Raw genomic sequence first — 12,951 nt, forward strand, 5'->3', positions numbered from 1 at the left:
AATATAATCGTAATTAATGTTTTTTTAAAGACACACATTTATTTGAAAAAAATACATTTATGATGTAGTGTCTTTTTAAATGGCTTATACTAGAGCACTTATACGTGCCAAATTGTTCCAGATTTAACTTAATTGTTCCACTTTACACTTAAACTGGATATTGTGTTCATTTGTGTGTGTTAGATATTGTTTATTACAACAAGCGACAAACAATACAAAAACAATACACATATCTAACTTAGATATGTGTATTGTTTTTGTATTGTTTGTCGATTGTTGTAATAATGCTGCCTTTAGGCCAAGTCACTCTTGGAAAATTATTATTATTAAATGCTTAATGTATAGTTTTAATGTGCAAATGAATCGTTTTTCCATGGCTTCTGTTTACTCTAGAGGGTACTCTTATTCTGAAGAGATCGTACACCAGAAGTCTTATTTTTTATGGCTTATATTTGATAGCCGAACACAGCTCTTATGTAATTTAGAAGAAAAAAGGAAGAAATTAAGACGACTTCAGCGACTTGTTTCAGGTTAGTTTTGAACACATTTCTACATAACTTTGAACGAATGTGAAATAGCCATGTATAGTTTATGCAGTCTCACAAGGTCTGGAGCAAGATTATTCGAGTTAAATAAAACTAAAGAAGTAAACTTTTTTAGCTTTTTGTCTTATGTCAGTTTATAAGGGCGCGTTCGAAAATTACGCACCGGAGCACACTCGCCTATTAGTTTGTATTGGCCAGTGCGCTCAGTGCTGTATTTTCGAACGCACCCTAAGCCTAGCTAGTGTAGTAGGCCTAGTATTGGATGTGGAATCTATCTGTCAGGTTTTTTAGCTCTGCTAGTTTTAACTGGGAATGTAATTATGATGCTTTGTTGATTTTATTACACAATACATGTTCTGACCTACACTCTCTTTTTCCTGAGCGTTTATCAGCATAATTTATCATCGCGCGCGTGTGTGTGGGTGTGTGCCGGGGGTGTGGGGGGGGGGGGGGGGTACACATACAATGCCATATACATGGCATAATCACTGACTTGTCGTAAAGGGTAAGCAACTATAAAAAGAACATACGCGTAAAAAGGCAGACCTGAGACATGCTGTGAAGAATAGAGACAGCACTTTGGACGTTGCACACAGCAATAGGGCTGGCAAAGTTCGCTTGGGTGGGGGAGTGATTTGGGGGGCGTGGCCAAGATTCACCATGTTGGTTGGGTCACTACCAGTCTACAGACCCATCCAACAGGGTACACTACTATATAGCTTGTACACACAGCGGCACATACAAAGAATGACATCAACAATGTTAAAAGCCAACTGCAAAAACACACTTTCAAATTTATAAAATGTATAATAATTTGAAAATAGCAGATCTACAAGCTCACAATGCTTGTAGATCGGCTATTTTCAAATGGCCGAAATGTATGGGCTGAAGTGGTTACTGTATGTTTTGTAATAATAATCTAAATCTACAAAGTAACCACTGTAAGTCAACGTCACATGAAGGTGTCTTTTATTTGAAAACAATGTACATTTACAGGATACTATGTGTATAAAAAAGGAACCTCATCAGGCTCAAAGAGGAGTAAAATGGTCTCTGCCCATCCATATTATAATGTGATCATTAACAGGTCAGGCAACTGGTGACTTGAGCCATAATCATCATCAGGATTCGGTTATATTTGCATTGAATGAAAGCACTGCATAATAATATAATGGCCTATGCATTTTAGCCATGTGAAAGAATGCGGTTCTATTTGCATATAATCATTTTATGTAGAAAGACTATGTATTTTAATTTTATTTGAAAACATGTACAGGTTACTATGTACATAAAAAGGGAACAGATAATGTATCTACAGAGCATAACCTCATGTCTGCTTTTACTATGCAGAAGGGTACTATTAAAAATAGTTTCAGACGCTCAGACAACTTTGTCAAGGATTGTCATGTCCTGCCCACTCCTGGTTTATGCTAGCCTGATTATCAGCCTGTTTGGAACCAGGCTAGGTGTATGCATCAGAGTGATGGGTACCCTACCATTTAATATATGGTACTTGTTGCGTATAGTGCCTATAACTCTCTCTACATGGATCCTGAGGTGTGACTTAGGCCCTCATTGGAAACATAAAAGTCCGCAAGGACTTTTATGAACGGACCTGTTAGACAAAGTATTTTAAATGTAACTGTGCTGTTTTACATTTTTTGCCTAATAAAATATTCAATCAATCAATGACAACCAAGCCATGCATCGTCTCTTTGTTACGTCGGGAGACCTGGCTGGCTTCCATTTGGGAATGCGGTGAAAAGTTAGTCCGTTGTCCATTTTAGCCCCTTTATTCTCAACTCGTCGATGGTGAGAAGCCGTGGAACAGTTTTCATACAACAATTCATTCCCATTTTGGCGAAACACTGCTGAAAGAGCACCAACTAGCAGGCTACTATTAGCGAACCTCAGAGTGAAGGGAGATGTTGACCCCACCGACCGGGGGCGGGGCTAGCCGCAGCCGTGGAGTGACACCAGCCTTGCCAGCCTATTGGTCCAGTCTGGTTTCAGGTTAATTTGTAACACAAGGCTAGCCTATAACTTTGAACAAATTAGTCACATGTAGTTTATCGTCTCACAAGTTTTTTTTTATTTTTTTTTTAATATTTGTATTTCCGATGCACACCATAGAATGATATATGTAATTTGTATTATACAATTGTTCTGTCAATCAATTTGTCAAATAAAATGAATAACAGTTTACCCATACCTGAGTTGTATACAAATCACAGTAAGCTATCCAGTCAGGGTTAAAGAGTCACTCACTCCTTATCTTCTGTCATAACCTGAAAGCTCATCTCTTCAGGTTCTCTTGTTTTTCAAAACATACAGTACAACAAGCTGTTTTTTATTTCATATCTAATTAATTTACATAGCACCTTAGAAAACAGGAACACATGATGTAGGAATTGAGGCTTATATTATATATGTGCATGCATCAGAGGTAACAAAAGCATCAGCTATAAATCTATTTGAAAAAGATAGAGACAGCGAGAGAGAGTAAAAGTGTCATTTATACATTACAGTAAACGTTAGTTAAACCATTCCAACACTGGCAGAATTACTGAACATTATGCTAAACATTTTGAGCCATTTCAGGTATTTGATCTATTTGTAAATATTAACTGAGACAAAACATAACCTGTCCTGGCCTGGACAATGCCAGAGATTGGTAAAACAATACATTCAACAGTGGGATATGGCAGCGATACGGAAACAACAAACTATTTAAAAAACTAGAAACTTATAAAATCCTGCATTTCACCAACTAACCAGTGGTGTAAAGTAACTAAGTACATTTACTGTACTTAAGTACAATTTTGAGGTATTTGTACTTTACTTGAGTAATTCCAATTTCCAATACTTTTACTTCTACTCCACTACATCTCAGAGGCAAATATTGTACTTTTACTCCACTACAATTATTTGAACATTTTAGTTACTAGTTACTTTGTAGATATAAATTATCATATTATGAAACATGAACCACTTTAGCCCTATTTTATACATAGGCTATTTGAAAATAACAGATCTACAAGCTCACAACGTGTCGCATTGCGACGCGTTGTGAGATTGTAGATCTACTATTTTCAAACATTTTAGTACTTCTACTTTTGGTACTTTAAGTACGTTTTGATGCCAATACTTTTGTACTATTACTCAAGTAAACTTTGAATTCTGGACTTTTACTTGTAACAGAGTATTTCTATATTGCAGTATTGATACTTTTACTTGAGTAAAGAATTTGGTTACTTTTTCCACCACTGCAACTAACAGACATTTTCTTCATGACCTGAAGGTATGAGACTGCAGGTGTGGCTACACAAGACAAAAAGAGAGAAGAAAGCAGACTTTGCACCAAGGTGAATCACAAGACAACTACAGCTACTTGTCCGGTTTGGTTTCAGGTTAGTTTTTAACACATTTCTATATCTTTGAACAAATGTTAAATAGCCATTTACTGTCTGTTGTTGCAGTCTCACAATTTCTGGATAAAGATTACTACAGTTAAATAAAACTAAAGAAATAACGAAAACTAGTTAACTGAAATAACAATGAAAATAGAAACAATATTTTTATTGTAACAAGAAAAACTAGAAAAAGTTAATGATTTAAGGCATTTTGTTCAAAACGAGCCACTTCTGCAAACTAGATGCCAATCTTAGCCAATCAGGATGGAATATGAAAAATCAGACAGATCCATTTTTATCATATGACAGATAGAGTTAACTGGTGAATTGTGAACATCCCTTCTGTAACTGTAGGGGTTGAAGGTATACAGTTAGTTAAAATGTACCTGACAAAATCTTGAGAACTTTACTCTGTTTTAGCATTGCCTGGGTTTAGTGTTAACCACTTTCAATGTGGCGTCCCTATTTTGGGCATGTCGTATAGGCGAACATTTTCAACAATTTTAAAATAATTTCAAATATCCTCTCAGAATTAACCATACAATGAAGTACTAATTTATAAAGCAGTGCTTATTTGATTTGTTTGAACCTATTGTACCTAGCTACAATCTTAAGGTAATATAATCGTATACTATATAGGCTATAAATAGTCAGAATGTAACATACAGTACAGTTGAATTTTAAAACTATATTTATTTACATAATAAGCATATACATGTAGCTATTTATACTTTTATGTCATATATTATGGTCTGAAGAATTGACAGAGAATTCTGGAAATGTTTAGTGTGGAAAAGTATGGAATTTTGAAATTGAAAAGTGTAGGAACCTTGATATGGGTATATATATACTGATGACATCAGGGATCTCCATATATGGGCATAAATGGGACAAGGACTGACAGATACAGAGATCTCCATATGGGCATAAAAGGGACACAGGTAGACCGACAGAAAGAGATATCTCCATACATTGGCACAAAAGGTACAATGGTTACTCTGACAAACACTATGGGCGCTATTAAGCAGGTCTTATTACTGCATGGTGCATGCGTGGTTGCGTGCCTTCGTGCATGCATGCATGTGTGGACTTGTGTGCTTATACTTTGAAATGTTTTATAATAATATAATTGAAATGTTAAACTTTTAAAAAGTACATTTTAAAACTTTGGCAACTCGCTTTCATATTTTCCTTGACATGAAAGTATTTGAGAACCACTGCACTAAAACATTAGACAATAAAGTTTGACTGAACTGCCATGGTCACTTATTTTGGGCTTCTCTAGCAAACTCTGGCAACACTGAAGACAAATGTTGCGGGAGCAGGCAATAAAGTGGATGTACATTTATAATGTAGTGTTATCGTGTTATACATATTGGCGGCTCTCCCTCCCTCTCTCTATATTGCCCTAACAAATTCTGTGTGCATGTGCACGTGTTTCACAGTATAGTAAACCTTGTCCTTTAACAATAGCTTAGCAAATGTTAATTATTTGGGTGTATCTTACACAAATGCTTGTTCACATATACAAATACACCCACACATGATAACAAAACTAACGGCTGTATTTGCGCCATTGTCTTGTCTCTCCAGGATGGATCCAGACCTCAACATTGTCCTGCTTGGAAAAACAGGGTCTGGCAAAAGTGGCTCAGGGAACACCATACTGGGTGAAACGGCATTTATATCAAGGCTGTCCTTCAAATCAGTGACCACTGAAATCCAAAGTGCAACTACAAATATATTTGGGAAACAAATCTCAGTCTTTGACACACCAGAAATCTTCAACCATGAGGAAGAAATTAAAAAACTGTGTGACGCGAAGCTTCAGTCCTCCATACCCTGTCTGTTTTTGGTGTCAGTCAAAATCGACAGGTTCACAGGAGAAGAACAACGAGCTGTTGAGATGGCTATGAAGATATTAGGGTCTGCAGGCTTAGAAAAGAGTTACATGCTCTTCACAAAGGGTGAGGCCTTAAAGGGGAAAGCAGTCGAAGATTTTATCTTTGAAGATGAAGAGGGCCCCCTTAGAGATATGGTCTCTGACAAGTTTGCAGGAAGATATCACGTGTTCAACAATGAAGACGGAAGACAGGGCCAGGTGGAAGAATTACTTATGAAATCCAGTCACCTCACAACCAGTAAGAAATGCTTTCCAACACCATTGCATTTATGTTATCTCTTTTTAAAATGTTTAATTCATTTTTATAGTTTGGTGATTTTCATTAGCCATTTTTGTAGTGTTTTGTTTTGTTTTTATTTTTAATGTTCCGCCTTCCTTTAAAAAAAAGAAAAACTCCAATAATTGCTATGCACTACATAATTCTACTCCAGGTAGTATATTATACACATGTGTGTAGGATATGATCCTAGGATAGGATGTGTTCATCTTCTAATATACGTATGTTATGGTTGGTGCACAGTTTGATATAACTAATTTGGAACCATGAAACAAAGAAGAAAGTTAAGTTTAAAAAAAAAAGTACCTTGACCTAGAAAAAGGTTTTGATCTCACATTTAGTGGTTGGATGGTTGGGGTCTAGTTGTTTATACTGTCAGTGGGGAATGTTGGTGGTTGTAAAAATGTAGACTGATGTAATGCTGCAACTCTCTTTCACCAGATATTCCCAGAGTCTGTAACAACCCACAGGACAGAAGAATATTAATGCTGGGCCTACCTAGGGTTGGGAAGAGTGCATCAGCCAACACCATCCTGGGATCACGCATGTTTGACACAAGCGTTGGCTCAGCCAGCAACAAGTGTGAGGCGAAATCAGCAGAGGTGGCAGGGCGTAACATCACTGTGGTAGACACTCCAGGGATCCCAAATGAGAACTCTGGAACAATGTCACACTCAGCACAGAAAGTATTCCTGAAGACTATGAAGTCTGTTATGGAATGTACTCCAGGTCCACATGCCTTTGTCATTGTAGTCAGGATTGGCACCCTGTCCAGAGCAGAAATTGCACTACTTAATACCCTACCAAAACTATTTGGCAAAAATGCACTAAAGCATGCAATGATCCTGTTCACCTATGGCGATGAGCTCAGAAATGTGTCACTTGATGAGTTTATAAAGGCAAAAGAATCTCTGTCTAAATTTGTTAAGGTATGTGGTGATAGATATTGCATCTTTGACAACACGAGAAAAGGTGACAAGAACCAGGTAGGGAAATTCTTGAATATTATAGATGCGATGGTTGAAGCAAATGGTGGGCAGCACTTCAACTCTGGGATCTTCAAAGTGGCTTCAACTGCCATAGAAGAAGAGAGGAACAGTTCACCTGGGTCAGCAGAAACCAGTGCCTGGCAAAGGGTCAAAGAATGGCTCTTAAGGATGTGGCACAAAGTTAAAGATGTTTTCATGTCATTCATAACACTATTTGACAGGAGGCAGATGGCAACCCTGGCCAATGCTTAGTGTCCATAGCATGTTTGCCCATGCAAGGCGTCGTCATGATTGACGTACCCAGTTCCATGAGGGGGGGGGGGACTTTTCAGAAGTAGAAAAATGAGAACTAATGATGATGACCCCACCAGAATCATAGATATGTCACAGTATGTCACCTACTTCTAAGTTAGTCCATCTACTTCCTGTAAGTAGACTTAAAAAATAAAACCAGTGTTGACCATTTGAACACCATTGGTATACCTTGAACACCTTGGTAGTAGGATCCTCTGCCTCCCTGCACCACCCCTCCGTTCTGTGTAAATATACCTTTTGATGCTACTGAGTTTTCTACCGATATATTGTATTGTATTGTATGTATGTATTATGTATGTATTACTGATGAATTGAGTACAATGGACCACAATGGAAACAAGCCACCTGGGTTCTTTTGTGTTCTCCTTTTAGCATAACCTTTGACTGCACTACCTGAACTGTTAACAAACTTGTTAATAAAGTATTTAATCGATCAAAAAAAATAATCATTACAAGTTGCCAAGCCATGCCATTGTCAATCTCAATTATGTTGCGGTAAAGAGAAAAGACATCTGCACACAGATGTAGAAAAAAAAGGTTTATTGTGCAATAATCACGTGCACATTAACGTTTCGGACATCACCGACATCTTTTCTCTTTATTTTGTCTTGCACCTACTGTATCTGCACAACAAAGCTCTGATTAAGAGGCATTGTCCCCCGAACTGTAGCAACTTTACTACACACAGCCTGCAGTCTGATGGATTAAATTAAGCCACCTGCCATCAGATGTAATTCTCTGAAAGGATTGGTTGCTTTAAATGCTCAAAAATATTCACATGGCTCTGTTGCACTTAACTATGTTACTCAGAACACTAATTTGGTCATAAACACGTATTTATATACAAAAACAAATGGTCAAATCCCCCCCTGTTTTATTAGCCTTCAAAGCACAACAGAAACTGCTTCCAAGCTGCATCCAGAATTTGTTTCAAATGAAAGAAAATCAGTATGAGTTGAGGTATAATATAATATGAAAATGTATTATAAACCATAAAATATTTTTTTGTAGATGAAAAGACACATTTTGTCTTTGTTTTTGTTTTGTTTTGTTTTGAGTATTGATTGATGTTTTGTTATTGTTTGCTTTAGAATATTATAAGGGTAGGCATTATAAGCTACGGCTTCAGCCTACACCTTTTCGGTCCATGAATTGTATTTATTTTTTCTTTGGAAATGTTTGCTGTGACTAACTCTGTGCATGGCTTAAGACCGAAATAAACTATTCATTCATTCATATTCATTCATTCATCTCAACTGATATTCTCCCAGTCTGTTTTGGCCTCCCCACTCTTCTCCTTCACCTGTGGATTCCAGTCAAGTGTTTGCCTTGTGATGTTGTCAGCTGGTTTGTGTAGGGTGTGTCTTGTCCAACTAGTTCTCTGTCACAATATCAGTGTATGTTTTTGCTATTCTATACAATATTGGGAAGTATAAATGTTAGATTAACCTTTTGTTATGCTTACAGGATAAGAATATAAGGTCCTGTGTTTGAGTCATGGATATTGTTTTGTTAAAACAAGATACAGTATCAGTTTGATCAAAAGTTCAGATTTATACATAAATAATCATCTGGGGGGAAAAAAAGACAAGACTCCTCCAAAATAAAATAGTTTTGGTTTTTATTGTTCTGCAGTTACAAACTGACACCATATAATGTCCCACTGACATAACACTACAGTATCTACCAGTTTCAATCTTATATTCAATCACAATTCAAGTCAGCCATTTAATCAGGCACTTCTGGTGAAATGAAGACGTTATTTATGCTTCATTCGATAATTAAGTGCTGCCAAGTTAGGTGCACCAAAACAAAGGCTACACAGTATCTACTAAATGATAAGCTACAACACACAGTATCTGGTGTCCCTATTTTGGGCATGTCATGTCATTGTAGGCGAACATTGTCAGTCATTAAAAAAAATAGCCGATCTACAAGCAAACAACGCGTCAATATGCGACAAGTTGTTAGCTTGTCGATTGGCTACTTTGGCTATTCGTCGTACATAGGGCTTGAGGGGTTAAAAGAGCTGATGGAAGTTTTGTTCACTTTTTGGAATACAGGTGGGCTATATCCAAAAAGATCCCCCTGTATGACATCATAGCTTATCAGAGTCAGACACTAACTTTCCTTGGGCACATTAATTTGTAGATCATTTAATAATGTTACATTGTCACTGTTAACCCGGTGCTATCTATATTAGACAGCAGAAACAGTGTTTTAAAATACTTCTGGGACATGAGTGACAATCCAATCCAATCACAGAAACATAATTTCAGGATACAGTCAAATATTTGTGTCACTTTTACCTTTTGAATAAAAAAAAACACATTTGAATATATAAATATTTCTGCATAATAGTGAGAGCTACAATTGACCAGCAATTGTAAAAGAAACAAAAACAAATACAAATAAATTGAGCAATACATCCTGCATCCACTACAATAGCTCAACATCATATGATATAACAGATTATTAAATTAATGCTTTGCCAAGTATTTCATGGGGGAATTTTGATTAAAAAATTGTTTAAAAAAAGTAAAGGAGGAAGCTGCTAGCCAATGTCTTAGTATAGAATGCTCACTTCCTTGACAAGGCACTTGACTTTAATATCAGCAGTTAAGGCAGTTAGTTACATACAATGCAACAGTCCGATAACATTTATCTCTACTGTGAGGACAGTATGTCAAACAAGCTGAATAAGAATTATTCACCACACCAGATGGCCTCATTGCACTTACAAAAATACTGCATACGGGCCTCTTCAAGGTATACTCCACTTTACCTTATGTCTTAATCGTCAGGATTAATCTTCAATACATGGAGCTAAGTCCATCAACGGTCTCTGTATCATCTACGGTGCTAAGTCCATCAACGCTCTCTTTATCACCTATGCAGGAAACTGCAGCCATTCTCCCCACTACCACTAGGGGCCAATGGTCTTGAGAACTGCTTGAGAGACAAGTCTTTTCTGGGATTGTAGGTTTAGACAACAAAGTGCCATGTTGAGAATGGGTAAGAAAAAAATTATCATTATTAGGTATTGCATGAAATCAAAACGCCATGCTCCAGATGGCAGGACTTTGACACATCGGACTACACAAAAACACAGACAATCACAGCAACGTGTTTAAAAGTCAATATAGTGTATTATCTGTGACTGACACCTCACTCAACACCTTAGAAAGAAATGCATAGAATGGGAATTTCCATTCATGGAATTCTTGTCAAACACGGAAGAGTAAGTCATTTTATCAATGGGTGTCCGTGACACGTGTGTTCGACATGAGAATGCGTTGGTTATTACTTCTATGAAGTTACAAAACAAACGCTTAAGAATGATTTAGAAACACTATTCCACTTAAGTCTGGACCAAACATGGGAGTAACTTGGATGTGTTTGAAAGAAACACTTGAGACTATCAGACCACAGAACATGCCCTTCCACATGGTGCTTCTTCCAAACATGACATAACCTACAGTATTTGCTGGGGTGCCCTGGTACCAGGTGTAGCTCACCTGGTAGAGCGTGTGTACCATATGAAGACATGAGGACCGTTGCTACATGTCATTCCTATCTCTCTCCTGCCATTCCTGTCTCACTACTTACTGTCACTGTCAAATAAAGCAGAAAATGCTGAAAAAAACTATCATGATTACATGATTCTTTATCGATTTGCAAATTCCACAGAATCAATGCCCATTAAAGATATATTTTATATTTACATCAACATGTCATTGTCCATCTTGGTTTCTATTTTTTTCCATCCATATCATGTTTGTAACACTATGGTGATGACCAAACATTAGCTAAACATCCAAAGTATGAAAAATTTGAAGGGAAGCCACAATATAATGCCCAAAAACCTGAACCCCATCAGCCATTACACTTTCAGACGCAATGACAGATGGCTATACAGAATGTACAGTCCATACAGACCACTTAGCAATGTGCTGCGAGGGTTCCTCAGCCAGCAATGATTGCTGATTGATATTTTCTAGTACTATTAATAAACCGGTATATTATTGGGCATTATACAGTGGCTTTTCTTTTCATTGTTTCATATTTCGGACTTTTGACAATTTGGGAACCATGTCAAACACTTAGGCTGGATTATCCAACCACATATCACAAAACATACCCCCTGCTACACATCAAGTACAGTACAATGCAATGATATCCTTTTCCAACTCTGTTCATGTTGAAGTACAGTTCCCGTTTTGCAGATTGTCAGGTATACACGCATTAAGGTTAGGCACTCTCCGGTAGACAAAATGGAAGGTGTGTGCTTGTGGGCGGCTGTGAACCTCAGCTTTGATTCGCTGAGGATGCGTGTCTGGAGCTAACTGCTGACTAGTGCCCTCAGTAAGCAGGAATAGTGCGTAATTCTCAGGGTCAGCAACCTTGAATTTGAAGGCACAGACTGAGCAGATTTCTTCTGTGGTAGAATAAGGTTGAACAATCAGGGTTTTGGCTGTGCAGCCTGTGTCCACTTCCTGTAAGGCGACGCGTAGATAGTTCTATTGGGAACAAATATGTACAAATATGCTTACGTTAAGGACAATTGTTCTTAGTTCTTAGGTTTAGTTTAGTATAGCAAAGCCTTTTTCACGAATGCCACCAACAGAACAAATGCTAGAACAGGCCAAAACTTCCACAAAGAAGACAAAAGGAATGAAACAAAAAGAATGTATTATGCAAGTCAGAAACTATAGCCAGACAACAACAGATGCACACAAGCCTTAAAAGAATGAAATAGCAAATTCCAGCAATTGGAATATGATACGTTATAACAGGGGCAACACACAATACCAAACTATGGAATGTAATGGTGCTTTTCCACTGCTCAACACGACTCTATTTGCTTTTTTTTTGGTTTTCCATTGGGCAAAAGTAGTGCCTGGTTGGGTTTTTCTTTTTGTATCACCTCCGTTGAGGTTCAAAGTGAGCAGAGACGATACCAAAAGGTAACGTGAAAACACTACAGATTACTGATTATACCCTATCATTGTACCCTATACTGCATGAAATCTCCAGAATACTGTTAACAAACTTTTACATTCACCTAAAATGTTATGAGAAACTGTTTGTTGTATAGGCCAAACAGATATTGGATCACCATTATTTTTTGAGCTCTCCCCTAAGCAGAGGGTTGGACATTGCTATGACAAACAGCTGCTGTACATTGAAAGGATACAACTACTATCTGCAGTGGAAAACTAAGCGAGTAGAGTCGAGTCGAGCCGGCACCATGCAATGGAAAATAGAGCCCGACCGATGCCAGATTTGTGGTTCCAATGCCGATGCCAAGTCCTAGACAAGCGATCACTGATGTTTTGACCAATATTTCATCAAAAAGTAAAAAATCTTCTAATCAATTTGAAAAACTCTATTTGAGAACATTTCATCTTTTGGTGGATAAAAACTCTATTTAACCATAAGCCCCCAAAAATTACAAAAATAGCTTATCTACAAGTTCACTATGCATTGCAATGCAATGTGTTATGAG

At 37.3% G+C, this 12,951-nt stretch overlaps 2 protein-coding genes across 6 annotated transcripts in view; one reads left to right on the forward strand and one right to left on the reverse strand.

Moving 5' to 3' along the window:
• The first annotated feature begins 487 nt into the window (after positions 1-487).
• LOC308101893 (GTPase IMAP family member 8-like) lies at positions 488-8,641 on the forward strand. Its single transcript, XM_080451427.1, has 4 exons — positions 488-530; positions 3,847-3,955; positions 5,552-6,099; positions 6,580-8,641. The coding sequence occupies exons 3-4, from the start codon at positions 5,553-5,555 to the stop codon at positions 7,377-7,379; spliced, it is 1,347 nt and encodes a 448-aa protein (XP_080307553.1). The 5' UTR covers positions 488-530; positions 3,847-3,955; position 5,552; the 3' UTR covers positions 7,380-8,641.
• Positions 8,642-9,046: 405 nt separating this feature from the next.
• LOC308073653 (ras and Rab interactor 2-like) overlaps positions 9,047-12,951 on the reverse strand; it is a 52,678-nt gene continuing 48,773 nt past the window's right edge. For 4 of the 5 annotated variants that reach the window (XM_080412680.1, XM_080412681.1, XM_080412678.1 and 1 more), the window contains exon 13: positions 9,047-11,962. In XM_080412680.1, the coding sequence (XP_080268806.1) occupies positions 11,639-11,962 (324 nt within the window). In that variant the 3' untranslated portion in view covers positions 9,047-11,638. The remainder of the gene's footprint in view (positions 11,963-12,951) is intronic. The other variant, XM_080412682.1, reaches the window with a different exon arrangement.

The sequence above is a fragment of the Gymnoscopelus braueri genome, assembly GCF_963280865.1.
Source record: "Gymnoscopelus braueri genome assembly, chromosome: 2".
NCBI lineage: Eukaryota > Metazoa > Chordata > Actinopteri > Myctophiformes > Myctophidae > Gymnoscopelus > Gymnoscopelus braueri.